The 23,837-nt window shown below is 55.5% G+C and overlaps 10 protein-coding genes across 12 annotated transcripts in view; 6 read left to right on the top strand and 4 right to left on the bottom strand.

The window, feature by feature from the left end:
• Positions 1 to 35: 35 nt before the first annotated feature.
• H310_06819 (hypothetical protein) lies at positions 36 to 1,590 on the top strand (the record flags this gene model as incomplete). The annotated part of the gene is made up of 3 exons (XM_008872009.1): positions 36 to 262; positions 317 to 1,352; positions 1,400 to 1,590. 3 exons carry the CDS (start codon positions 36 to 38, stop codon positions 1,517 to 1,519), a joined length of 1,383 nt encoding a protein of 460 aa, XP_008870231.1. The 3' UTR covers positions 1,520 to 1,590.
• On the bottom strand, positions 1,409 to 2,930 carry H310_06820 (hypothetical protein). Its single transcript, XM_008872010.1, has 7 exons — positions 2,420 to 2,930; positions 2,315 to 2,376; positions 2,192 to 2,267; positions 2,090 to 2,117; positions 1,876 to 2,047; positions 1,735 to 1,828; positions 1,409 to 1,689 (listed from the first exon to the last, which is right to left on the bottom strand). Exons 1-7 carry the CDS (start codon positions 2,882 to 2,884, stop codon positions 1,525 to 1,527), a joined length of 1,062 nt encoding a protein of 353 aa, XP_008870232.1. The 5' UTR covers positions 2,885 to 2,930; the 3' UTR covers positions 1,409 to 1,524.
• Positions 2,931 to 3,900: 970 nt separating this feature from the next.
• Positions 3,901 to 6,036, bottom strand: H310_06821 (hypothetical protein). Its single transcript, XM_008872011.1, has 3 exons — positions 4,681 to 6,036; positions 4,505 to 4,637; positions 3,901 to 4,458 (listed from the first exon to the last, which is right to left on the bottom strand). The coding sequence occupies exons 1-3, from the start codon at positions 5,990 to 5,992 to the stop codon at positions 4,122 to 4,124; spliced, it is 1,782 nt and encodes a 593-aa protein (XP_008870233.1). The 5' UTR covers positions 5,993 to 6,036; the 3' UTR covers positions 3,901 to 4,121.
• A 1,144-nt stretch (positions 6,037 to 7,180) lies between these two features.
• On the top strand, positions 7,181 to 10,231 carry H310_06822 (hypothetical protein). Its single transcript, XM_008872012.1, has 11 exons — positions 7,181 to 7,728; positions 7,782 to 7,828; positions 7,899 to 8,093; positions 8,146 to 8,359; positions 8,408 to 8,521; positions 8,568 to 8,759; positions 8,807 to 8,962; positions 9,005 to 9,176; positions 9,224 to 9,446; positions 9,503 to 9,770; positions 9,828 to 10,231. Exons 1-11 carry the CDS (start codon positions 7,210 to 7,212, stop codon positions 10,155 to 10,157), a joined length of 2,430 nt encoding a protein of 809 aa, XP_008870234.1. The 5' UTR covers positions 7,181 to 7,209; the 3' UTR covers positions 10,158 to 10,231.
• A 1,213-nt stretch (positions 10,232 to 11,444) lies between these two features.
• H310_06823 (hypothetical protein) lies at positions 11,445 to 12,597 on the top strand. Its single transcript, XM_008872013.1, has 4 exons — positions 11,445 to 11,637; positions 11,690 to 11,762; positions 11,814 to 11,934; positions 12,002 to 12,597. Exons 1-4 carry the CDS (start codon positions 11,507 to 11,509, stop codon positions 12,352 to 12,354), a joined length of 678 nt encoding a protein of 225 aa, XP_008870235.1. The 5' UTR covers positions 11,445 to 11,506; the 3' UTR covers positions 12,355 to 12,597.
• Positions 12,598 to 12,779: 182 nt separating this feature from the next.
• On the bottom strand, positions 12,780 to 14,337 carry H310_06824. 2 transcript variants are annotated; one of them, XM_008872015.1, is made up of 9 exons: positions 14,073 to 14,337; positions 13,965 to 14,027; positions 13,828 to 13,919; positions 13,578 to 13,764; positions 13,500 to 13,534; positions 13,365 to 13,455; positions 13,092 to 13,319; positions 12,917 to 13,033; positions 12,780 to 12,870 (listed from the first exon to the last, which is right to left on the bottom strand). In XM_008872015.1, the coding sequence occupies exons 1-9, from the start codon at positions 14,307 to 14,309 to the stop codon at positions 12,802 to 12,804; spliced, it is 1,119 nt and encodes a 372-aa protein (XP_008870237.1). In that variant the 5' UTR covers positions 14,310 to 14,337; the 3' UTR covers positions 12,780 to 12,801. The 2 variants fall into 2 exon arrangements, with proteins under 2 accessions (XP_008870237.1, XP_008870236.1); XM_008872014.1 differs by having other exon boundaries at positions 13,578 to 13,919.
• Positions 14,338 to 15,383: 1,046 nt separating this feature from the next.
• Positions 15,384 to 17,293, top strand: H310_06825 (hypothetical protein). Its single transcript, XM_008872016.1, has one exon. The coding sequence runs from the start codon at positions 15,400 to 15,402 to the stop codon at positions 17,254 to 17,256; it is 1,857 nt and encodes a 618-aa protein (XP_008870238.1). The 5' UTR covers positions 15,384 to 15,399; the 3' UTR covers positions 17,257 to 17,293.
• Positions 17,294 to 17,361: 68 nt separating this feature from the next.
• H310_06826 lies at positions 17,362 to 20,458 on the top strand. 2 transcript variants are annotated; one of them, XM_008872017.1, is made up of 19 exons: positions 17,362 to 17,404; positions 17,482 to 17,696; positions 17,743 to 17,818; positions 17,875 to 17,949; positions 17,993 to 18,052; positions 18,105 to 18,155; positions 18,201 to 18,323; positions 18,366 to 18,522; positions 18,568 to 18,612; positions 18,657 to 18,816; positions 18,877 to 18,979; positions 19,047 to 19,145; positions 19,195 to 19,524; positions 19,575 to 19,679; positions 19,723 to 19,854; positions 19,903 to 19,989; positions 20,038 to 20,069; positions 20,128 to 20,279; positions 20,323 to 20,458. In XM_008872017.1, exons 1-19 carry the CDS (start codon positions 17,396 to 17,398, stop codon positions 20,400 to 20,402), a joined length of 2,091 nt encoding a protein of 696 aa, XP_008870239.1. In that variant the 5' UTR covers positions 17,362 to 17,395; the 3' UTR covers positions 20,403 to 20,458. The 2 variants fall into 2 exon arrangements, with proteins under 2 accessions (XP_008870239.1, XP_008870240.1); XM_008872018.1 differs by lacking the exons at positions 17,362 to 17,404; positions 17,482 to 17,696; positions 17,743 to 17,818; ... (1 more) ...; positions 17,993 to 18,052; positions 18,105 to 18,155 and having other exon boundaries at positions 18,173 to 18,323.
• A 146-nt stretch (positions 20,459 to 20,604) lies between these two features.
• H310_06827 (argininosuccinate lyase) lies at positions 20,605 to 22,300 on the top strand. Its single transcript, XM_008872019.1, has 5 exons — positions 20,605 to 21,313; positions 21,368 to 21,475; positions 21,524 to 21,564; positions 21,610 to 21,710; positions 21,758 to 22,300. The coding sequence occupies exons 1-5, from the start codon at positions 20,618 to 20,620 to the stop codon at positions 22,201 to 22,203; spliced, it is 1,392 nt and encodes a 463-aa protein (XP_008870241.1). The 5' UTR covers positions 20,605 to 20,617; the 3' UTR covers positions 22,204 to 22,300.
• A 244-nt stretch (positions 22,301 to 22,544) lies between these two features.
• H310_06828 (hypothetical protein) overlaps positions 22,545 to 23,837 on the bottom strand; it is a 5,006-nt gene continuing 3,713 nt past the window's right edge. Inside the window, exon 20 of the mRNA XM_008872020.1 lies at positions 22,545 to 22,845. Coding sequence (XP_008870242.1) covers positions 22,564 to 22,845 — 282 coding nt within the window. The 3' untranslated portion in view covers positions 22,545 to 22,563. The remainder of the gene's footprint in view (positions 22,846 to 23,837) is intronic.

Below are 23,837 nucleotides of genomic sequence, written 5' to 3' on the forward strand. Positions count from 1 at the left end.
ACGGTCCCAAGTGGAAAAAGCCGCTGCTGCTGGACATGCCTGCATGCACGTGGGCCGCTTCAACGTGTCGCCATGTCGTCATCGTCGTCGACATTGCCGCCATTCGCGACAAGACAGCCATTGTTTCCGAGCTCGAGTGGGTGGCTGGACCGGGCGCAGTCCTCGTCCTCGTCACGTCGGACGCAAACGACGTTGTGTTTTATTCCCAACGCCAAATTGAGTTTCACCACGTGCTACTTTCGGCTGCATCCGTTGCCACCACGTACGTTGACTTGGGTGTGTGTATGGTAGACTCCTGACGATGTTTTCGACGCAGTGTCGACCAGGTCATGGCCATGGTCCCCGACGTCGACGCTGTGACAGTTTTGACCACAGCCCCGCTGTCCCTCACGACCTTTGCAGCGTTGTTGCTGTCTACTGGAGATGCGTTGTCCCTTCATGTAGTCGCTGATGCCACTCGTTTGGATGCATTTCCGCCGCCCTCAGCATATCCGTTCGGCCTTCCCCTCCTGCTCGCTGCCATTCGACACCTTATAACACAACTGTGGCGCACAGTGTCGGGCGATTCCTTTGTGGCCGTCGTGTCCCACGACCACCAGCGCAACCATTTTGACATGTACCTCTCGGCCAAAGGCGGTGTCTCGATGGCAACGATGTGCTCTCGGCTTGTGGATTCGTTGCCGTCGTTCATGGAGATTCGACCGCCAAACCATCGTCACTCGGACAACGTTTCGTTTGTGGATGTCCTTGTGACGGCGTGCTACTCGATCGCGTTCCGGCTCGTGTTGTTTCGCCATGGGTGTCCAGCCCCTGTCTGTCGCACCTTGAATGCTGCCCAAGCGCTCTTCCATCGCCGCCCATGTATCTCCGAACCGGTTCAAGAATGGTTTGCAAAAGTGCTTGACAACGTTCCCTTGCCATTTCCCGATCTTCATCGATCGAGACGGGTGCTTGCAGCATGCCTCGCACGCGGCTATGTCAGGCTGCACCCGACTCCATCCAACGACGCATTCGACCAACACATGACGGAATGGGAGGAAACCGAATGGCTCGTGTGCCTTGCCCATAGCGACGTCGACGCAATTGCCCTCTGCCACGCCTTCCACGTTCCCCTAGATGACGGTCCATCTACTGCCACGTCGACACACCTCCGCGATTTAGAACTGCAAGTCGTTCGTGAGATCCTCCAACAAACAAAACCCAGTTCAAACCATGCATCGTCGCGCGTTTGGTTTGTCTTGTCTCGAGCAGGCCACGACCCGTCTGCGCCATCTCGTTGGCAGGACTACCTCCAAGTCTGCCAGCGCTTCAGCCGCGCGTTTCCCACTCACGTTGTGTTTTGTCACTGCCAGGTCCACCCACCACCGACAGCAATTGTGGCCTTAACATGGATACGTAGATTGGTCTCGCACGGTCCACCGTGGGAGCAGCAACACCCAAGCGAACGGCCACCACCACACTTGAACCCGTGCGGCTGACCGACGTTCGCACGGGGCAGCAAGTAGTCGTATTTGTTTAAGCGAGTTACATGCCGTGGTATTTGGCGTTCACGGGCGGTGGCGCCTCGCCCGCCCGCTGCGTCATCCTGTGGTGAAAAACAACGAGATCGGGGATGTGGGTGCAGTCTCGAATGAAGAGGCGCTGAGAGATGTCCCATGACGCAATCGCGGGAAACATGGGCATGGCAATCTATTCCGTGCATGAGACTGGCCACTCATGGTGGTCGTGACGTACGTTTTCCATGAAGATGTACCACAAGATGCCCGTGCCAGCACCGACGGTGGCTCCGACAAGCACTTGCGCGATGCTGTGGTACCCTAGTCGAATGCTACGGACCTCCACTTGAGCGACATGGAGCCGTGCGCGTTGTCTTACCGCGACACGAACACGAGCAGCGCCAGTACGATCACGCCCACGATGGCAAGCTTTTGCTCCCATTCTCGGCGCTTGCTCATGCGATTGGACGTGTACAAGACTACGTACGTGGCGAAGAACGCCATGAACTGGCTGTGCGCTGATGGCATGCCAGCGTCCTCCATATCCGCTCCTGGAACTGCATCAGAAGGCATTCCGTTGTGGAGTCCGCTACCGTCGGGGCGTTTTTGATCAATCGTTCGCTTCAGGATTTGGTTTAGCACTTCGTTGCACATCTGCACACATGAATCGAGGTTTGAGAAAGAATAAGTCGCACCTGACCGAGGAGAAGGAACGCGATGTGAAGATCCCGCTGGAAGACGAGCAGCGTCGCATACATGACCATGATGAACCTGTTCGACTGCATCAGCGACGCACGGTGGAACCAAGAACGGCGTACACTGGAGAGAGTGTGACAAGCGCCAAGAGCTGGCCAAATGGATCGTCGACGTCGTACATGACCTTCAACGGCCAACATGATGCAGTGTACAAGTGGTAGGCCTACCCATGTCAGCGAGAACGGCTTCTTGAGCTGCGACGACGAATCCGATACGCCTGTTAATAGCGACGCTTGCGCTTGTGATGACGTTGCTGCTTCGATGGCATTCTTCGTTTGGCCTGCCACTTCTTTGGCTACAGCCGAAACAACTGCAGCGACGAGCGACGTGGTCGGAATCGCAGTGGTTTCATCCAACATGTCGCTTTGGTTCGCGTCAACAACGTCTGAAGGTGTTGAGAACTCAAGAGGAGGGTCCGGAAGGACAGGCTGTGGTGAGGAAGCGTCGTCTTCACTGGGAGTTTCTGGAAGTACCACCGGACCTTGCGCGTTGGTTCCTGATTCATCAGCCATGGCCGGAACTTTAACTTCTTCCAAGTCCGTGATCTCCACAAGCCTGTTGAGCTGTTCGTCGTTGGATGTGGTCGCTGGCGGTGCTTCGGTGCATGTCTCACACGCCTGGAAGGATCCCATGTCGATCGAGCCTCCGTCTGCGGTGGCGTCGGTACGGTGTGGCAATGCTCCGCCACATGACGACATCGGATTGGCCAGAAACCACAGCGTGCAAGCTTGTGATTGGTGCATATTTTCAACAGTGCTTGACGAGGTATATCCGGAGAAAGCCGGATAACTGCAACCTAGCTTTGATATTTCACACATGTGAGTTGTCAACACAACAATGGGTGCTTCTCTGGCATGTACTAGGGGACACCTCAACACGCGCGGGCGTCGCGCACTCGTGGGCGCGAGCAAACGCTGTGCGGTACGCATCGTGGCAGGAAGGGACGCAGAGTGGTGGGCATAGCTCCTGTCACTGCACGGATTGTCTTGATTCGAGCACCTGACTAAGGACGGCGTGGGAACAGGGCATTCAGCCAGGCATTCGACGCCAATGCCAATATTTAAAGGTTGGGCGGCTGCATCAACGCGGCAGGGATAGTCTGCAGTTTGCTGTTTGATAGCTGGCGCTTGGTCCGGTGAGGCCAGCCACCTGCTTTCACTGTTTGTCAAAGCAAAATGGCATCTCCGCGGCAGGAAAATCTCGTTGAAGGGAGGAATGTGATCGCATTGTCTGTCGTATTGTGGGCACGAATCCTTTCGAAGCGCAAAAACACGGGCGGAAACATTTGCAGATTGGATCGACGAAGGTACTGCCGGGTGCAGCACTCCCACGCAGGCACGATCCAGTCTGGGAAATCTGTGTTGCTCTGGTCCTTCCCCATGAAGGACAAGACACAGCGGGGGGAGACGCTGCGAAGGTATCCCTATGAAACCATTCTTTGTGTACGAAGTGAATTTAAGGGGAATATACATGGCCATGAACGAGACGCGAGAGCCTTGCCAACTGAAATGCACGGCGACGATAGCGACAATTGCTCCTTGTCGATCGTTTCAGTGCGCAAACTGCACACCAATGGATTTGAGGACGTGCAGGGCGGCCCATGCATGAGACTATGTGACAAGATCGCTGTCCCCATAACACCATCGAAGCATGCCATGGATATTGCGAAAATCCGCTTACTCAAGAGGACAACTCGTCTCGGCAACGACTAATTTGGTGTATCGTAGTGGTGGGCTCGATTCGTGGTGTTGCTGTGTGCTGGTGCCACAGCGCTCTGCAAAAGTGGTGGCATTCGCTACGTGCGACACGCTCGGCAATGGACATACGCTTGACCGTGCAAGAAGCGCTTTTGGGTGCACGATTCGCATTTTATTCCATCGCAATATCCGAAGTGCGCTCCTCGAGTGGAGAAGGGGACGGTGTGGACTGCAAAGGACGCTCTTCGGGTGGGCAAGGGGGGGGTATGGGCTGCGCAACGGGGCACTGCACGGGTGGTGCGGGGTCTGGAACTTCTGGTGAGAGAGTTGGCACTGGAGCATCTGTGCTTGTTGGGGTGGCAGGGATCGATGGTGCATCGAGCGGTAGTCCAGGCAGCGCCCGTTTTTGTTTCGCTAGTCGGCGTTCGGTCTTGGTGCGACTCGCTTCCTTTTGCACAGCGAGGATCTTTTCGTTGTAAATCGCAAGGACATCCCCATACGTGGTGAATCTAGACCGTCCATTCGATTCAGACTGTTGGAACACAAGTGCCGTACCCGAGATTGTACATGGCCTTGATCGCATCCTGCCCAGTCAGAGCGATCTTGTTGCGCTTGTGCAGGGCAGCCTGGTCCCTTGTCTCGCTCGTCAAGTACAGCATAAACTCGGTCACGCACTCCTGGATCAACTCTACATCTTCCGTGAGAACAATCAAAACAGAATGGAAACAAACCTTTGGCGTCGTCGGCAATCTTGACTTTCGTCTCTTGCGGCAGCACCGCGCGCATGACTTTGGTGATGTTGCGTTGAGGCACGTACAGCTGGTCGTCGTCGCCGCCAGACTGCGCCGTGCGGAGAGTCATGTCGACATAGTACTCGTTGGCCGAAGTCGGCAGTGGCGACAGTCGTGGCGACGGCGTCGGAAGAGCATGGTGCACCGATGGTTTCGGGGTCTGGAGCTTGGGCTCCCGTTTCCGCGGCTTCACGACAGGAGGCTTTTGTTGCTGCATCTGTTGGCGAGAGAACTGCGCGTGGGCCTGCGACAAGTTCATGTGCATGCGCTGTTGGAGTTGTTGGGGGAGCCCTTCCAGCGGCGGCTTGTTCGGGGATGGCAGTGGCGCGTGTTTGCTTTGGGATAGGGCGGGAGATGGGGGTCGGTGGTACGTGGCAGTTGCTCCCGTTGCGAGGGGCTGCGGTTGGGCCTGGGCTTGCTGAAGAAGCGTTGTGTGATGTGAGATGGATTGAAGCATGTGCTGCAGGATCGACGCATATGCCTGGGCGACACTGGGCGACCACACCAACGGCTGGCGGCGTTGCTTGATTTGAGCGCATTGAACGAACTCGTTCTTGGCGTGACGGAGAAGAGGCAGTGAAATCAGAGTTGAAGTCCGCGTTGTGTCAGCCGCCGCGGGCGTCAACGGGTTGTACGTTTGGGATTTGATCCACGTGAACAGCGAGCTCAATGCCACGAGCACTTGCTCTGCCGAGTTTGCTTCGTGGAACGCAAAGAGAAGCTTGAGCAGCATGGACTTGCATTCATCTTCGAACGACCCATTGAATGTTATGGCAGATGTACTTGGCGCTTTCTTCTGCGGTCGGGATTTGGCAGGCTGCTGCTTCTCGACCTTGATCGAATTTGGAGCGACGGTGTATGCACTACTTTGTTGCCCTTGAGAATTCGTCGGCACATGCACTGTGAGCATTTGAGACGATGGCGCATTTCCAGTGGATATCGGTGCTCGGGCAACCTGGCCTCCATTGGGCTGTTGGACTTGCGGCGGTTGGTAGAGCGATGCAGCCGATACTGTGGGATGTGATGGCGCTTGTATGGACGGATTCGATAGCGGTGGGGTGTTCGTGTGGCTCAGAAACTGGGACGTTGTCGCAATCGGCACGTTGGTTGGTTGCACAGTTGGAGGGGGCGAACGACGAGAAAGGGCAACCTCTGGAGTATCATGTTGGTGCGCCTCAATTGGAGCTGCATGTAGCGCTGAGCCATGCTGCTGTGAGTCCTGTGGCTGCGGCGAGTCGTTCGGACCGTCCATCGATCCCAATTCCGTCGGCCGACGAACGAGACGACAAAAGCGGCAATTTCACCGGAATTTTATTACACGGAAATCCTGGGTACGAAGCATTTAATTTCGTCCTAGTGTAGTGTCATGTGATTGGCTCATGCAATTCATTGGGGAATATGATTGGTCATTTCAGTCGGGTTTGTGATTGGATAATTCTTCAAGGCGGTTTCATCTCCTTGTTGCCACCGTAGGATGGCGATGGGCGCGCCGTGGCGAGTGCCTTCAAGTACTGTCGTTAGTATAGCGAGCGTTGCCAGCTTTCGTGATATTCGAGGGTATGTGTTCAAGTATGACCCAGCAGGGCATGTATGACCAGTTCATGTGATCAATGCTCAGACAGCGTTGTTGGCCTGCGCTACGCCTTACCTTGTTTCCCATCCAACAAACTAGAGTGACTGCGGTTCCTACGCAATCATTGCCAATAAGGCTACCTGTGCGGTCCATGGATCGCTCCTCGCTCGAATTCTCGCAAGAATGGCTCAGACATATCAATGTATGATGTCCACAGAACTCTTCCTCTGGGACTCAAACTTGTTGTAGCTACTTGACCTTGCAAAGCCACTAGGTTTCTCGTACGTCAGATGCATACACCATACTTGTTGGAATTCGCTGTAGATGAAGCACACCACCTCTCCACCCGCGAAAATCCTCTCGATGACGTTATACGTATGAGATGATGTACTAGCAGAGGCGGAGGTGCCGTCTCGGCCATCACAACTATTCGGCGATGTTGCTTCCTTGCGGCGTCGTCATGGCAGGCTTTGCGACGATGCATATCGTCAGGTCATCTTGAATCTGGGCGCTTCAACGCTACAGCGCCCGTACACCCCGTACACATACCTGGGCAGAGCACCTCCTGCTGGTTGACATTTGACATATGTGCATTTGTTTCACCCTTCCATCATATATTCCGTTCCATCGGTTTCGCTGAAGTCGGTCGAGGCCAGCCGCTCCTCGGGACGGTGAAAGCAGAGGATCCGGTCGCTCACGTGATAGAGGTTGCGGGCGTGCCCAACCGCTTATTGAGCTCTGAACGCATGACCGCCAAGGTCACCGTGGCCTGGATCTACATTGGTCGAGACGTGCATCCACTTATCGCTGAGCATGAGTACTATCGTTTCAATGGGTTGGCCTGTTGCAGTGTAGTATATAAATACACTTTTCTAGCCTGGCGTCAAGCACCGTCGATGTGGCCACAACACCAGCTATCGAGCATCGCTCCGTCGACGAAGGCTCCACCACAAGCTCTTCGTGCCGATGTCCTCGATCTCATCGCAGTGCTATGCTGTCTCTACTGCTTCCTCATGTGCTTCATGCACCTCGGGCTGTCCATCTTCCCATACATGCAACGGTTTTTCGGGTTCATCGACCCGATCGTCACAGCGACCGTGTTTGCCATGTGCGGGACCCTCCATCTTCGCGGGTGGTGGCGGATGCGGACAATGCGCATTGTTGTGAATCGCACGTCGAAACACCTCCAGGACATCGCGCCGCTCTTGATCACGGCGCACAGCCGCCGCCAGGTCACCTCGACGCGCGGCATCTCGAGCGATGATCGAATACGCAACCTCGTGCGCCTACAAACGAGCCACTTCAACGCATGCACCGATTTGAACGTTGTCCACGATCAGTTGCAGCAAACCAAGCGTGCTTATGAAGATCAGGGCGTCCGCGGATCTGCCATCGTCGCGATCTTGTCCGCGAAAGTAAGTTTGCTGGCAGGTAGTGCGAATCGACTAAGCGTCTTGGAACTCGCCAGGCCGAGTGGATTCAAGTGCAGATCAAGGTCGAAACATTCTACCGACAGTACGCTCCATCTTCGCATGCGATGGCATGTCGTGGTGTTGATGAGTGTGTTGATGAAGCGATTCGACAGGTATTTTGGGCCTCGGGGGGCGTTCAGTCGCCGGGGTATGCACTACGAGGTCCGCTTGCTTGTCCGTGAATGCATCGTGCTCCCCATGCAATTCGTGCGGGGCTACAAAGTTAGCACCCTCTTGGTCGGTCCGCTCACGATGGCGCATGGCATTGTCTTTGGCCTCCACTGCGTCGTCGTTGCCCCCTGGATCGTGTTCGTCCATCACGTGCTTGCGCGAGCACACCTGAGAGACGCCAATGCGTAGGTGGAACTTCGCGTGCATCCGCTACAACTTTGGCCTAGTTCGCGTCTTCCGCGAGCGCCTCGTCGTGACGATCATTCTCTTCGACTTGGTTCTTGGTGTCGTCCTGCCGCTGTCGCTGGCTGTTCCAGTCATCTACAACCTCGTGTCCGACCCAAGCATCATCCACGACCAAGCATGGGATGTCTACGCGATCTCGGTCATCAAGGCAATGTTGGTACGGCACTGAGTCGGGTCGGAAGCAGTCCAACGACCTTTTCGGTAGATCATGACGTTGGCCGACTTGATCGCGGCCGTGACGCCGATGCTGTTGCTCTACGTGACTCTGCAAAACGTGCACACGGCCAACATTGACTCGTTCTTCACGCGCCATGCCTCTGTACGTGGTGGTGGAGATTGGAATGTGGTCGTGACGAGGTGGCCAGGGCACCCCCATGTTGACGTCGCCCAAAGGTTGGGTCGACTCGCTTCGTCGCTATACGAGTGCAATGGTGGGCGTCGTGCGCGAAAACATCCCCCTCTTGCAAGTGCCCATGCCGGTTGTGCGCCGGGCCAAAGTCTCGACGCAAGACCTTGGAAACCGAGATGCTTGGGTGGCATCGGCTCAAACGATCGTGGTTTGCATTCTCAATATGCGCACTTGGGCTTCATCTGCCTGATCTAGCTGGACGCCGCGTCCGGCGCCACCGACATCCCTGTCGAGCTGCCGCAGTCGTCTCCACTGTTCCGGCCACTAGCCGCGGCGCGTATTCGATGGCGCTACGGCGTGTTCTGTCTCTATACAATGTGCAGCGTTGGTGCTGGCGTCGGCGTTTCGATGGTACTGCTGACCACGGTGCCATGGCATCAACTCGTCGTGTAGATTAGTGTGCGATCGTACTCGGCGGATTGTGTGCATGCAGACATGCCTGCATACTCGACATGCGCGAGATACATCCGACCGTGGCATGTTGTCCCTCTGTCGCGGCAAGTGTGCCACTGCCAAGTCTTGGATCTCAATTGCAACTTGAAAGGGTTCGAAGACTCCGCAGGCGGTGCGACGCCGTCCTCCTTTGCGTTTGCTCATGCTTCCCTGTGCTAGCGAATTGGTCGGCCTTCTTCGACGAAATGCACTCGTTCTTCGACTCCCAAGTCGCGAGTTTCCTCAACTTTCTGACGATTCGAAATTGTCCGATGCGCGCGCCGTACCGCCCGCCGCCCCACATCGCGCGGTTCACAGAGCTGTACATTTTGCAGCTGCAAAACTGCAGCTTGGACACCACTGCCATCGACACGATCGACTTTAGCCAGTACTCGAGGATGCTGTACGGCGAATGTCTCGTGGAGCTTTGGGCGATTCACTCCACGAGTCCGCTTGTAGATTCCTCTCGTTCTCATCCAACAGCATCTCGGAAATCCCGACGTCCTTGCAACGTTTGCCCCCGCTCTGCCTTGGTATTTCTCTCAACCGAAACAACCTGTACAATGCGACCTTTCCCGACTGGATCCTGCCGGCGTGGGAGAATCTCACGATGCTGTACCTTCGGGCGGCCAACATGACAACGTTCCCGCCGGTGCTCATGCATCTCGAGTGGATTGGGATCATTGATGTGACGAGCAATGCCATCGCGGAGCTTCCACCTCTTCCGGTAAGCGCGTTCGCTGCAACAGTTGTGGCGGTCCCGTCCTCTCCAAGCTTCGTGTAGACTGCGTGGGGATTCTGGAGTCGCTTGTACCAGCTGCGCCTGGCAAACAACAGTCTGTCGTCAATACCGTCGGGATTGATCGCACTGCCAGGTCTCACTGTGTTGACGCTGTCGTCGAACCAACTTGCAGAGTGTCCCACGCCGCCGCACGCGTTCAAGGTGTTTACAATCCACGACAATCCGTGTTGCACCAACCAGCCAGAGTCGTGCCCAGCCACGTGCGCGCCTGTGTGCGACGAAGGCTTTCGAACTGGAGGCGAATGCGTTCGTGAATGCGCAGTACCTGCGTGCTTGGCGCTGCCTGGAAGCTCCTGTCGGGCCTCGTTGTAGTTGATGGCATTTGAAAACTGTGGAATTACCTTGTCGAATCCGGATAACATGGCAGTTGCACGCGCCGTTTCGTCATTCCTTGGGGTTTGCGCGGTAAGAGCATGGTGAAGCCGACGTCGCTGGATCATGAGTTGTTGGTGCTGGTGCGAGATGACGGAAGAAGACACAGTGAAGAGGTGTCCAAGACGCTGTCCGAGTACGGCAAGCAGGTTCAAGACTTGCAGGAGAAGAATAAGCAGCTCGCCGCAGAGGTAGTTCTTGACGAACGGCAACAGGGATGGGATGCGCAAACTATCATGATAGCTTGACTTTGATGCGCGTAACATGCGAACCGACCCGTTCTACAATGAAGCATCTGCCCAAGAGTTGTCCCATATTCAAATGGAAGGTAGGCATACGCGGCCTCTGCTCCACCAACGCTACCGTCCTTCGTAGGCAACAAATTCACCAAAATGATCGAGGTCGAGCGCCGCAAGATCGCGCAGTACGACTTGGCAATCCAAGACTGCGAGCGGACTCTGGCCGAGCAAAAGTTGTCGCTCGGGAATGGCATCGTGCTCGAGATGAACGAAGCGTCTCTCGTGACCAAGATCAAGTACGTTCGCACGTTTCATTTACCAAGGACATGATGCCGTTCCTGCCAGGAAAATGGAGACAGAAATCGACCGGAAAATGATCAAGTTCAACGAAAAGCTCGCCGGCAACAAGCAACTGCGCAAAACGCTTGACATCAAGCGGGCCGAGCGCGCGACCGCGGATGTCCTGTACTCGACGCTCGAAATGAACACCCTAGATGCCAAGGCAAGGATTGATACGGAGGTGCGCTCAACTTTTGGAATCGATCAAGGTGCCATTGACCAAACGTGCCACACAGATGAAAATCGTGGAGAACCTGCGCCTGGCCGTGCAAGACCAAATCGCCGCCATCGAAGCGCTCAAGAAAGATGCAGCGGCTTGTGAAATTGTGTGCGATGCCAAGGCGGCAGAGATCCTCCAAGTACGTCATGCGATTTCGCTTTGAAGGAACTCAAGTTCGTTTGCAGGAGCTCAAGAACCAAGCGGCAGAGAGCATGACCAACTCGATGGACGATGCCAACATGATTTCACCGAAAAAGTATCTGTCGCCCGGCGCTGACTCGACACTGATCGAAGAGAAGCTCAACAAGTCCAAGATCACCAGGAGCAGGTGGAAAATCATTCAGGAAAAGGTCACGTCCGACATTTCTGTTCGCAAGTACAACGAGAACCGCGAATTCATTGAGCGCATTCACCAAGTGTCTGGTACAAAGCTATCATCGTCTCTAGGCGTTGCGTAAAACTGTACAAATGACGCAGGGACCAAGACCGTCATGGAGTTGATCGAGGCGTTCAACACGCAAGAAGTCGAGCATTTTGCCAAGATCCAGTATGTGAACCAGCTTGCTGACGACATCGAGACGCATCGGACGCAATGCTCCAAGCTCCGCGAAGAAATTGGCAAGTACGTCCACATTGGTGCGTGTGCCCTTCGCTGACGTAGCAGCGCCACCCAGGATGAAACTGCGCAACGATGCCGTCGACGTCCAAAAACTACACCGCACGAAAACACTCAAGTCCCGAAAAGAGGTTGGAATGGGTTTTGTCCTTTCAAATGTGTTCACAGGACGGGGGTCGTAGAGGTCGCAAGAGCAAGAAGCCCACTTGGTGGAAAAGACCAACGAAATCCAACACACGATGTCGATTCTCAAGCCAGCGCTCATGGCGCTCCACGTGCGCATCGGCTGCAAAGAGAACCAAGGTGAGATCGGATTCGAGGTCGTGGTCAGGGCAATGGAATCTCATACAATCCCTGCCGTGCCGTGCAGATGAAAAGAGCTTGCGAGGCATCCTCGGAGAAGTCGAGCACAAGATGGCCGAGATCATTTACACCATGCACGCAAAAGCAGCGCGGAAACATGCGATGCCGGAAGTCGCGGCCTCGCCGTCGCTCATGAACGGCACGAATTCAATCCCGAGTACGTCAGACCCGTCCATACTCGGCAAGACCGAACAGCCATATCGATACATGGGCGTGCGACCTCCAACTTTGACGTTGACGGAGATGCACAAGAAGGAGAACGCGGAAGAAGAGTACCCCCTCACCTACGACGAACTCAAGGCCAAGGTGTGGCGCAGTGGCAAAGAGAATGGCGCGACCGACAGCGCCAAGGGACCATAACGTGGCGATCTTTACTCCATCGCACCACGTGATTGCTTTGCTTTCAAGTTTCAGGGTCTACAGTATTATGTCAGCCTCGATGGCTGCCGTCGTCGAATATAGTCATTTGGCACGGGTGTAGGTGCAGAAGTAATGCGTACGCAGGGATTGTCTTTACCGGTGCGCGAAGTTGCCATCGACGTCACCATGTGAGGACCCCTCCGTCGACCGAGATCTTCGCGCTAATGTCCTCGACCTCCCTCCGGTTTTCTCAAAACTCTTTTTGCATCGTCTCGCACTATGCAACGGCTAGCGTCGTCACAGCGACAACTCGGGCGACAGCATTGCACACCCTTCACAACCAGCACGTACAAAGTCGGACTCGAGCATCCTTCAGATGCAGAACAGCGTCAGCCGCATGACTCTGTGGGCAGAAAGGGTGCGAGGTAGAGCACAAGACTGTATTGGTTAGCCTTGGTTGCACTCATGCGACGATGGCGGTGGGTCCATGACAAGGGTGGGTCTGTACGGAGCATCCTAACGCCATCAAGTCAGCGCAGCTCGGTCGTGGAAGTCTTCGCACCTTGATCGAAGGACAAAGCGACGCGGGAAGGAACTGGGCATGTTCGTCTGCAAAAGCTGATCGGTGTTGGCGCTCGGTGGCTTCAAGTGCGGTCAGTCGCTCTTGCAGCTCTGCCACCTGCACACATATCGATACTTTGTTGGCTGCTTGCCGACTGGCATCGTTTGGAACTCACCATGCGGCGGGTGGTCGCATCGTACTCTCTGCGGCGCTGCATTTCCAATGGCAGGGCCACGTACGCGCCGACAAACCGCTGGTAAAACCGAAGCAAGTTGGACAGCTCGTCGAGGAGGGCGTGGCACTCGACGAGGGCGACGTCGTACATCTGACTCACGTCGTGCATGGTGGAAAATGTGTGGAGGACGCGGCGGTCGCACTGCTCCATGTCGACAAAGTACATGAGCTACTTGGTCATGAGATGAGTTGAAAGAGTTCCAAACGGACAGACCGCCACGTCATAAAGCTCAGTCAGTTGGTGGACTGCGGCAGTGCTAGACTGGACCATCGCTGAAGACTCGTCCATATTCCGTTGGGCGTCCCTGATCATACATTAGATATCGCGGTGGTGACTGCATATTCATACGAGATGTTGGAACGACACATTTCTTGCAGCGAGGTCTACGGGACAGTGAGTAAAGCAGCGTTCACGACAGCCAGGTACATGGCGAAGCTTGAGCTCGTATACTTCTTCCTGGACGCTCTGGCAAACGTCTCCGAGCGCCTCCCACACCGAGTGTTCAGGAGCAGATCGAGGCACCATCTTGTTGAAGTCGAGACCTTGATAGAATAGCACGGTTGATCGCAGTGCGTTGACCGAGTCGGCGTTTCGTCGCCGGGAGTCGACAAGTCTTCCATGGGCCCAGTCAGCGTGGGGTTGATGGAGGTGTTGGATGGGAATTGAGCATGCACACCTGTGAATGTGAGTCTTTGCTTGGCGCTGGAGGTCCATGACTGTGTCGGCATCAATAAAGTCGAAGAGAGTCTTCTTTGCCTCCCCTGATATCTTCACACTGCGCGTCAGCTTTGATATGCTGTTGAGATCGCTCACCAGAGCTGGATCGACCCGGTGATGTTGGAGCACTGCAAAGATGGCATTGAGTTCTTCTTCCACCTACGTATTCAACTTGTACTGGTTCCTTCGAGGTTACTATCTTACCTGCTCATGGGCTTGAACCATGTTGAGAACAGCAGCATCTTGGGCTTCAAGTGCCACTTCACTGACGCCAAGGGAAGACTCAATGGCTTGAATGCGCATGCTCATAGTGGCGCTGATGTCCTGCAGCAGAATGCGCAAGGCAATGCACTTCTCATAGTTGGCCGCAAGCAACTTGGCGTCTCTCATAAGGTGGCCGTCGCCCGACGTCGATGGCCCCGCTGTTTCTGCATTTTGCATGACCAAATCTTGCTCTACTTCTCTGGTAGTCCGGATAACGCAACCGGATAATGCACGGTTCATCGGGACCGGTCCACCATTGGCCCAAGTGAACATCCTCGAAAACCGAGGTACTACGTAGTATTCCTTTATTTGAGGTTCACGACTGTCGCTCTGTCACGAGCGTCAGCACCGACGCACAGAACATGTTTCCTTCCACCGGCGATTCCAAAGCATGAACAAAGGCATTGGTTTGAAAGTCGGATATGCATGACCACGGAGCGCGCTTCACTTGCCTAGGACAAATCACTGGTTTTACAGGTCGCAGGCGCATCTAGCGCGTACATTGTCGTGGGGAGTTTACTCGAGCTGTTCGATGGCGCATGCGTCCCGAGAAGGCCCTGTCCCGACGAGATTACTCTAAATGGGCGGTTGGATCAGGCGCGATGGCTATGGCGTTGTCTATAGTGGGATATTGGACAACCACGCCGCCTGGCGAGATTCACCCATCACCACGCAAGGCCAGGGGGATCCGTCGCTCTCGCGCGGCGTCGTATCTCTATCTTGAACAGTCTTGAACAGGGAGCTTTGGCCTCGACAACGAGTGACACAGTCCAGTGGACGACCTGCCCGCCGTTCGAGAATTGACCTATCCACCTTTTGTACTTCAACTGCCTCCGCGGCTTCAACGGCCACCTCGAAATTCCATGGGTGCAGTGTTCTGACCCTTTCCCTTCCTCTGGCCGCATCAGACCCGTCGCACCTACTTCAACCCTGACGGACCTCGAGCCGCGCCTCTTGTTGGCCTGCTCGGCTCGTCTCGACCCCGTCAACTTCGGTGCCATCACGTTTGCCCATTTGTCTCACGCGACATTTCCGCGGATCATCCCCTCACGAATGCCCCCGAGTTCCCTTTTCCAAAATATATATTCCGAATCATGTAATTTGAGAGATTGGGACGAATATACTCGATTAAGGGAATTTTCTCTCGTTCCCGACACCTCATCACTATGAGTTCTCTCATTGGCTGTCTTTCCACCAATCAAATTTGAATTAAAAATAGACTCCGCGCGTCTGCTGGGTGGCCGGCAGTTTCCAACCAGCGCCAGAGATGACAGTGCTCACTTCCGCCATCGCAAACACCTTCCTTCCTTCGATCCTCGCAAATCTGCCGCATGAATGGCGAGGCACGACCTTTAAGAACTCGGCCCTCTTGGGTCGTGAAGTGTTTTCGGCCGGCATCGAAAAGCTCCTCCTCGAAAAGCACGCCAAACGCGACACGATCGTCACGGAAGGCGAATTGACGGCGCTGGGCAACGCGGAAGACTACCTTCGTGTTTCAACAAACATTTCCGTGCTGCTGGAACTTTTCCTAGGCCTTGAAGTGTCGATTCCTACCCGCCAGGTCTTTACCTTTGGTTCCACTACGATGCCCATCATCGCTGTCCTCCTCACAGCAAAGGCGCCCGTGTTCTTGTACGTGGATGAAGGAGTCGCGTCTCCATTCAACTCGGAACAATTGACTGCCCTTTCTCTCCTTGGCGCTAACGTCACGATTGTGTCGGGCCACCCCATCGCGGATGCCTCCGCCGTCGTGGTAGCGTACCAAGTGTCCCCGAAGAAGGTGTCATCCGCTGTCGACGCAATTGTAACTCCTGAATCCGTTCTTTACATCCACAACGTCGCCAAAGTAAACCCAGATGACATTTTGGTCATTCGCAAGCGACTGTCCACACCGCTCACCACCCCCGTGTGCGAAAAGCACCTCCAAACCATTGCTGGTGTCAAAGTCACGGCCGACGGCGATGCTTCCACCCCTGAAGCCCTTTCCGAATTCTTCGCGCACTTGCAGACTATGTCTGGGACGTCTGCGGACCCCCACTCGAACCCTGTCGTGTTCACGGCCGGTTTACCCGCGGTGTGCTCGATGTGGCTGAGCCTCCTGCACGGCGGTGGTGCCGACATTCTCATGGCGAGCACTGCGTACGGCGGGTCGTCTCAACTGACTGATATTTACGTCAACAAGTCGGCGGGCAAGTTCCACAAGTGGACATTCGACATCACAGGAAAGAATGAAATCTCCGACTCGATCAAACGCGCTCTAGACGGTCTCCAAACGACCGCGACGGCCCCGACCACCGTTCTCTTTGTCGAAATTCCCACCAACCCCGACATGAAAGTGCCCGACATGGCGACTCTCGCCCAGCACCTGACGTCGTACCGCAATGCCACGGGTAAAGAAGTGCTCTTGCTCGTGGACACGACCTTCGCCCCTGCATCCAAGGTCATGCAAAAGATGTCTGCCGTCGCCCCCGACCTCACGACCATGGTCTTCATCAGCATGAGCAAGAGTGTATCCCGGGGCCACACGACGGCCGGCACGATCATCGCCAACTCGTCGTCTGCAAAATCCCGCCAGCTCCTCGAAACGGTACGATGGGCTGGCCAGCTTTTGGACACGACTGCCAAGACCGATCAGCTGTGGCGCCTCACGGAAAACCACACTGGCGTCGAAGACCGTTGCCAAAAGGCGTACGAAGTGGCCGTGACGACGGGGAAGGCTCTGCAAGCTGCCGTCGCGAAGTACGCCAACGGATATGCGATGGAACTGGCGTTTGTGTCGCCCGAACATGCCGCCCAAGGCTTCACGACGTCGACCTACTCGTTCAACTTGCCTCCGCTTCCCAACGCGGACGCCGAGACCAACTACGCGATTGCCCAGCGATTCGTGGACCTGTTGACAAAGCACAAGTCGTTCAAGCCGTGCGTATCGTTTGGGCAAGACAATGGCAAGGTGTACTGCACGGTCCCGTCCACATCGACCCAAGGCGCGATCAAAGCAGAAGACAAAGCGAAGCAGCTTGTCGGTGGCGTTGAACTCACCCGGTTGAGCTTCCCCCCGTATTGCGACGTCGCTGAGATCGTGTCAGTTCTCCAAGACGCCGTCAAGTCTATCTATGCCTCATAAACCCTGGCAATAAAAGGCTATCATTGTGCGTGCTCCATGAGCTGCCAGCGCGGCATGTCGGTGTCTGCATGGGATGCATTATTACATGGTGACGTGTGCCGGAGATAACTGCTTCGTGTAACGTCCGACCGCCGCGGCCATGAGCAAGGCACGAGTGAAGTAGTTGATGCCCCCCATTGCTTTCTTGGGTGGCGGACGCACTGGACGACTCTCACGATCTTGTAGATCCGCGTCGTTGTCCGGGTGCGGCCTCCGCTGCCATCCGAGAAAGCCCATACGACAGGGACGTTGGTGGCCGACCCAACGACCAAAACAGTTCGGATCGCGTCCGACGCCACGAAATCGTTTGCATTTGACCAAGTGTACACTTCGTCCACGTCGCAGGACGCGCTGTTCGACGGCACCGGCATCGCGGCCATGCTCAAGAGCGTGTTGGACGGGTACGAAGCCTCCACTGGCTGAAGCGGTCCACGCGATGGCTTGTAGTTTTCACGCGACCATCTTTGCTTATGGTCAAACCGGGTCCGGCAAGACGTTCACGATGGAAGGGTACGAGTACGAGGTGACGTGTTTGGTCTTGCGATGGCATGGCCATCACAAGGGATGGATGCTCTGCAGAAAAACCCGCTCCGGTCGACCACGGACCGCGTCCAAGCCAAACCCAACGTCGACGTAACGACCAGTCGACTCGGGGTGCGCTCGTCCTCTTCGGCGGCTAGTCACCGAGCCGACATAGATCGTGCCGCGCGTGATCTCGGGTCTGTTTGATGCGATCGCGGCAGCGTCGCTGAATACGGTAGTCAACGTTCTCGAACGTGGCGTTGCTGCACCGACATGACGCTTTGTAGAAGCGCGAGTACAGTGTCCAGTGTTCGTTTGTCCAAATTTACAACGAGCAGGTGCTGCCGCCGCACGTCGACGCGTTCCATCGAGAGTGTCCATAGATTTTGGACCTCCTGAATCCCTCGACGTTGCAACGAGCCAAACCGCTGCGGCTGCGGTGGGCGTCCAACGAAGAGTTTTACGTCGAGAACTTGGTCATGGCAGCGTGCAGCTCGGCGAACGAGGTGAGTCCACGAGAACGGGCGCGCGCGCGTGATCGCATGTAGATGTTCGCGCGATTCCACGACGGTGTCAAGCAAAAGATCATGGCGACGCACAACTTGAACGCGGCTTCGTCCAGGTCGCACTGCATCTACACGCTGTACGTGGAGAGTATGGACCCAGCCAACCCTGACGACGTCATCAAAGCCAAGCTGTCCCTCGGTACATCATGCTGCCAGCGGCGTCATGCGCTCATGACGTGCGTAGTTGACTTGGCGGGGTCGGAACGCGTCGTCAAGACGGGGGCGACAGGTACTCCAGCGTTCGGCCATGCTTCCAACTTGACCGACTTGCAGGGGTCACGCTGCAAGAGTCGATCGGCATCAACAAGTCGCTGTTCGTTCTGCGCCAGGTCATTCAAACCCTTAGCGACGAGTCCACGAAGCCGACGGGCGACGCCAAACTGGCCCACGTGCCATACCGAGACTCCAAGCTGACGGCATTGCTCAAACACAGGTCGGCCATGCATGACGCTTGAACGCCCTCGACTGAACTTGACAACATCGGTGAGAATAGTCTCGGAGGCAACAGCATCACGCTCATGATCGCATGCCTTTCGCCATGCGATGCGTACGTGGACGAGAACGTCAGTACCCTTGTGTATGCAGCGAAAGCTCAGGTGAGCTCGCCCCCCGAATAACCCGCGACAACGGTGGCTAGCCATGCTTACGTGGTTGGTGCGCCAGGCCATCTCAAACAAACCCGTCAAGAACGAAGACCCCAAGATCCAGCTCATTCAAAAGCTTCGTGCAGAAATTGCTAGCCTCAAAGCGCAATTGGCCCAGGTAAGGGTTGAACTGAAGCTATGCACACGACTCGATGGATGGCTCGTAGGCGCAGCAAGTGATTCTCCACATGGGCGAGCTTGGTGCAGCGCAGGAAGGTTCCAATGACAAAACAGTTCCAGACAAACGCGGCGCTCCTCCGGCCAGTCACGACAATGACCTCACGTCGATACAACCTCCCACAGCGACACAAGCCTCAGAAACCCCAGGGCATTGCATTCCACGACCGCCACCCAACAACCAAACGGAAGCAGCCATCCCTCCGTTGCCTCCGTCCGTCAGCTCAGTGGCGCCGCCGGCAGCCCTCATCGCCGCTGGCGACAAACAGCTCAAGTTGAACGTGATTGACAACGTTCAATTCATCAAGAGCATTTATGAGGTAGGTCGATCGACTCCACCACTTCTCCACTCGATCTCTGAGTGCTGCAGAACGAGCGCCACCTCCGCTCAGAAGTCGACACCGTCACGCAAGCGATGAATGCTCTGCGGACTGAAAACCGTTGCCTCAACTTGGAAAACCAGTCTTTGCGCGAGGTGGCCATGGATGCCGAATGCACGACTCCTGACAACGCTGTAGCGCATCGAAGTGCTCGAGTACTTGGTCGTGGGAAAAGGCCCCGAAGACGACTGCGTCGTCGACCTCGTGCCTCCTCGTCAGGACCGCATCGATGATGTCATGAGAAGATGCATGAAGCCGATCCGATCCCAAGTACAGATGCACCTCGTTCGACCTTACGACAACGCGATCCATGAGTAGGGAGCTCTACGGCCTGCCACGACACAAGAAGCAGCTCCCACCGCCACCAATGCCTCCGAGAAGAAGCGTGAAACTGGAATGCTTTCGGTACGTAAGCGGCCCATGTGTCCGTCTCCGACCGTCAGCGCCTTGTAGATCAGCGAGCTGCGCCATCTGCTTCACAACAAGTACATCCAACTTATCTTCGATGACATGATTTTTGGATGAGTGACAGTGGATGTGCAGGAGCGACGACAAAGGGAGCAAGAAGCGAAGCAGAGTCGCCCCACCGCCACAGCCGGTGGCACCCCATCGTGCTCCACCCGTTGTCGAGCATCCAGTTGCAGCGCTATTGACTACACTCGAGACTCAAGGGAACAACTCTGCGCTAGAGCAAGGCATGTGCCTACTCCATATTTGTTGTCAACCTCGTCGCCTTAGACTCGCTCCAGTCCCTCTCGGAGCTCAATCGGTTGCTCAAGGTGAAGGCCGCGCTCAAGCACGCCAGCAATTCGCGCTGATTCGTCGTTTGGTGGAAATTCGCAAAATATTAAGAGCCCAATGATGAAACTCGACCAAAAGTCTTCAAATATTTGGCAAATATTCAAAGCCCGATAGACAAGACGAACCAATTGGCGCGTGGAATTTTATCCGGGTCCGGATAAAAGTACCCCGAATATATATTTCGGAAGGATGTCGCACTCGTGGTCATTTTCCAATTTGCAATCTTCAACCTATGGAACACGCATCGGGCGGCAAGAAACTCTGGGGCGGACGGTTTAGCGGCGAGATCGACCCTGTCATGAATAAGTTCAACGAAAGCTTGAGCGTAGACAAGCGAATGTGGGCAGCCGACATCCGAGGAAGCAAGGCGTATGCGTCGGCGTTACATGCTGCGGAAGTGATCTCGACCGAAGAAAATGCTGCAATTCAAGGCGGATTGAACCAAGTGTACCACGAGTGGGAAAACGGAACGTTTGCCACTGTTCCCGGCGACGAAGATATCCACACGGCGAACGAACGCCGCCTCACCGAGTTAATTGGCAGTGCGGGAGGGAAACTTCACACGGGTCGAAGCAGAAATGACCAAGTCGCAACGGACGTGCGTATTTACTTGAAGGATGCTATCACAGGGCTCTCGCATCAACTCAAGGAACTCATTGGTGTTGCCACACAACTTGCCGAAAGCAACATTGCGTTGCTCATGCCAGGGTTCACCCATCTTCAACCAGCGCAACCGATCCGATTCGCCCACTGGGTGATGTCCCACGTCGCTGCATTGCAGCGAGATGCTGAGCGCCTTGAGGATCTGTTCAAGCGCGTCGACGTGTTGCCTTTGGGTAGCGGGGCGTTGGCAGGCAATTCTTTCGGCATCGACCGGGCTCTGCTTGCCAAGGAATTGAACTTTGCTCGCATTTCACCCAACAGCCTGGTACGCAGGATGTTTCTTTAATTCCCCCGGTGCTGACGTTGTGGGCTTGAACAGGATGCCGTCGGAGACCGCGATTTTATCGTCGAATTCTTGTTTTGGGCTTCCATGACAATGCTTCACTTTTCGCAACTGTCGGAAGATTTGATCATCTACAACACGTTGGTAGGCATCTCTCTCAGAGTGGTCCATATCACGGCGAATGATTTCTAGAAATTTGTCACAATGGCAGATGCGTACAGCACTGGGAGCAGGTAGACCATCCATCCCATCAGGTCGACCTGACGTGAGCGATTCAGCTTGATGCCGCAAAAGAAGAACCCGGATGCTCTGGAGCTCCTCCGTGGCAAGTCTGGCGCTGTCATTGGCCGTCTCAATGGAGTCATGATCACCCTCAAAGGTAACGGTTCCACAGATTGAAAGACTCGATGGACCCACGGTGTCTAGGGATGCCACGATCGTACAACAAGGATCTGCAAGAAGACAAGAGCGCGCTGTTTTACGTGATTGACACGATGGTTGACTGCATCCAAATCGCCGCGGGGGTGCTGGCGACCCTCACCCCCAACGAAGCCAAGATGCGCGGGTTCTTAGTCACGGAAATGCTCGCGACCGATCTGGCCGAGTACTTGGTGCGCCGTGGTGTTCCATTCCGTGAAACGCACCACGTGGCCGGCGCTGCAGTGCGACTCGCCGAAGATGCTGGCAAGGCACTGAGCGACTTGACGTTGGCAGAACTGCAGTCGCTGCATCCCAAGTTTGAACCGGACGTGATGGCGATTTGGGACTTCGAAGCCAGCGTCGAGCGCAAGAATGTGCCTGGGGGCACGAGCGAGTCGGCAGTTCAAGACCACATTCACGCAGTCAAGGCATGGATTGCAAATTCCGCTTAAGCCAGCACTTTGCGGGTTCCCCAACAAGTCGCTCCGAGACGAACTTCGCATTGGAGTGTAATTTGACGACGTTTGAATCGATTGACTGTTGCGCCAGCTCCATCATCGGTATCCAACCGTCGTTGCGACTAGGTTTGACAAGTTCATTCTGAGTTGCTAGCCAACAAAGGGTCTAAGTGGAGCCAAGTCGCCCCTTGGGTCCGACTAGGCCGCGCTTGAGTGCCGCCGTCACGTGCTGCTTCTTAATGACCTAAGCCTCGATGAGTTCTGTAGTCTCGCTTGCTAAAGTACCGTTGCGGTAGGGTCGCCTTGGAGGAATACCTGCCACACTTGGCTCACCTACCGCGCAGTCACAGGATGTCAAGCGAAAATGTGGCAGCTCACCTCGTATGGAGTGGGGCTGTGATGTAGCACGCGGGCGAGAAAACGCTTCAGGTCGGCACGGTCCACGTACCCCTTGTGGTTTGGGTCCATCTCTTGGTAGTCGCAGTGGGCTTGGATGAGCGGCCACAAGTCCTGCGGCAAGCTTGCGAGATGCTTGACGAACGCTCGGACATCGATCCACATCTCATGGTGCATGGTCAGGCCGAACCGATGACACAGCACTTGGTGCTCCCATGGCATCCAGTCCACGGCAAACATCTAGACAGCGCCGTCCAGCAATCTTGTGTGGGGAACACAACGTACTTCGTCGAGTGCCCGCTGAAAGTCAGGGTGCCATCGCAGGTACCCCCGACGAGACGTGGTGAAGCGAGCGAACGATTCCGCCATGTCCTCTGCGCCACATGAGGACGAATGGGCCGATACATGCCGTGATGTACCCATGGAATGCGATGTCACATTGCGCAGACGCGACCAGTCAAACAGGCCGTCCCATACGCTCTTCAGATTCAATCGGCCGTCCTTTCCGCTGCGACCGGCAACTGCATGAGACTTATCAATGTGCAGAAGCATACGTAGCGAATCGTCGCAGGGCCTTCTGCAGTTGGACGAACGTCAGCAGGTCCAGCGACTCGAGCTCTCGCCACAACACCTGGTCACGTGGTTGAACGAAGCACTGGGTAACAAGACTGACCTGCGTGGCGGCGTCGAGGGAAACGAGCCCAGCACCGTCGCTGATATCACTCAAGGCAAGCAAGTCTATCTGATGGCGAATGAACATGTCGTTTGCGCATGCGAACGCCGTACTTGCTGGTGGTGAATGATTTCACGCAGCTGCTGCAACACCGCGTCGTCTCGGGGGGTGGTTTTTCCTGGACTGCGGGGGGAGTACGCTCGAAGTGTGTGGGGTTTTGTCGAGTGGTGGCCCTGCGTGTTTTCGTTCATGTCGTAGAAAAAATGGATGGCTGTCAACCGTTGAAGTGCCGCGTAGTTTAGAGTGCATCGCGCGTGTCGGCGACGCCGAACGTGCCCGCGTTGTCGTGATGTGAGTATCGTAATGTGATGGCGGCAGTCGGCCACGGGGAGTTGATGACCGAAATGGATGGACAGGAAGGTGTCGGGGTTGAGGGAAGCTTCTTTCGCTTGACATAGCAAGGAATGTCGTGGGAAACAGTCGCGCCAGGAAGTCTTGGCCGTCCAAACTGCCGTCCTGCAGCCCACCCGTCCATCACGGTCGAACATGGGCCACATTT

Source organism: Aphanomyces invadans (assembly GCF_000520115.1).
Source record: "Aphanomyces invadans strain NJM9701 unplaced genomic scaffold supercont1.12, whole genome shotgun sequence".
In the NCBI taxonomy this organism is placed as follows: domain Eukaryota; phylum Oomycota; class Saprolegniomycetes; order Saprolegniales; family Verrucalvaceae; genus Aphanomyces; species Aphanomyces invadans.

What these genes read in the sequence shown, in the direction of transcription:
- H310_06825 (XM_008872016.1), top strand. Translation starts at nt 15,400, where the DNA reads ATGACAGTGCTCACTTCCGCCATCGCAAACACCTTCCTTCCTTCGATC.
- H310_06827 (XM_008872019.1), top strand. Translation starts at nt 20,618, where the DNA reads ATGGAACACGCATCGGGCGGCAAGAAACTCTGGGGCGGACGGTTTAGC. An exon ending in TGATCATCTACAACACGTTG is followed by an intron (nt 21,476 to 21,523) that starts GTAGGCATCTCT and finishes AATGATTTCTAG; the next exon opens with AAATTTGTCACAATGGCAGA. An exon ending in GCGTACAGCACTGGGAGCAG is followed by an intron (nt 21,565 to 21,609) that starts GTAGACCATCCA and finishes TGAGCGATTCAG; the next exon opens with CTTGATGCCGCAAAAGAAGA.
- H310_06822 (XM_008872012.1), top strand. Translation starts at nt 7,210, where the DNA reads ATGTGGCCACAACACCAGCTATCGAGCATCGCTCCGTCGACGAAGGCT. An exon ending in CGGTCATCAAGGCAATGTTG is followed by an intron (nt 8,360 to 8,407) that starts GTACGGCACTGA and finishes CCTTTTCGGTAG; the next exon opens with ATCATGACGTTGGCCGACTT. An exon ending in CATCGGCTCAAACGATCGTG is followed by an intron (nt 8,760 to 8,806) that starts GTTTGCATTCTC and finishes TGCCTGATCTAG; the next exon opens with CTGGACGCCGCGTCCGGCGC.
- H310_06823 (XM_008872013.1), top strand. Translation starts at nt 11,507, where the DNA reads ATGGAGTTGATCGAGGCGTTCAACACGCAAGAAGTCGAGCATTTTGCC. An exon ending in CTCCGCGAAGAAATTGGCAA is followed by an intron (nt 11,638 to 11,689) that starts GTACGTCCACAT and finishes AGCGCCACCCAG; the next exon opens with GATGAAACTGCGCAACGATG. An exon ending in CACTCAAGTCCCGAAAAGAG is followed by an intron (nt 11,763 to 11,813) that starts GTTGGAATGGGT and finishes CGGGGGTCGTAG; the next exon opens with AGGTCGCAAGAGCAAGAAGC.
- H310_06821 (XM_008872011.1), bottom strand. Translation starts at nt 5,992, where the DNA reads ATGGACGGTCCGAACGACTCGCCGCAGCCACAGGACTCACAGCAGCAT. An exon ending in GATTGCCGACGACGCCAAAG is followed by an intron (nt 4,638 to 4,680) that starts GTTTGTTTCCAT and finishes CGGAAGATGTAG; the next exon opens with AGTTGATCCAGGAGTGCGTG. An exon ending in AAGGCCATGTACAATCTCGG is followed by an intron (nt 4,459 to 4,504) that starts GTACGGCACTTG and finishes TGGACGGTCTAG; the next exon opens with ATTCACCACGTATGGGGATG.
- H310_06824 (XM_008872014.1), bottom strand. Translation starts at nt 14,309, where the DNA reads ATGCAAAATGCAGAAACAGCGGGGCCATCGACGTCGGGCGACGGCCAC. An exon ending in ATGTGTCGTTCCAACATCTC is followed by an intron (nt 13,456 to 13,499) that starts GTATGAATATGC and finishes ATGTATGATCAG; the next exon opens with GGACGCCCAACGGAATATGG. An exon ending in ATGCGACCACCCGCCGCATG is followed by an intron (nt 13,034 to 13,091) that starts GTGAGTTCCAAA and finishes ATATGTGTGCAG; the next exon opens with GTGGCAGAGCTGCAAGAGCG.
- H310_06820 (XM_008872010.1), bottom strand. Translation starts at nt 2,884, where the DNA reads ATGGGATCCTTCCAGGCGTGTGAGACATGCACCGAAGCACCGCCAGCG. An exon ending in TGATCAAAAACGCCCCGACG is followed by an intron (nt 2,048 to 2,089) that starts GTAGCGGACTCC and finishes ATGCAGTTCCAG; the next exon opens with GAGCGGATATGGAGGACGCT. An exon ending in CTGCTCGTGTTCGTGTCGCG is followed by an intron (nt 1,829 to 1,875) that starts GTAAGACAACGC and finishes GGAGGTCCGTAG; the next exon opens with CATTCGACTAGGGTACCACA.
- H310_06826 (XM_008872017.1), top strand. An exon ending in TGGAAGGGTACGAGTACGAG is followed by an intron (nt 17,819 to 17,874) that starts GTGACGTGTTTG and finishes GATGCTCTGCAG; the next exon opens with AAAAACCCGCTCCGGTCGAC. An exon ending in CGTCAAGACGGGGGCGACAG is followed by an intron (nt 18,613 to 18,656) that starts GTACTCCAGCGT and finishes ACCGACTTGCAG; the next exon opens with GGGTCACGCTGCAAGAGTCG.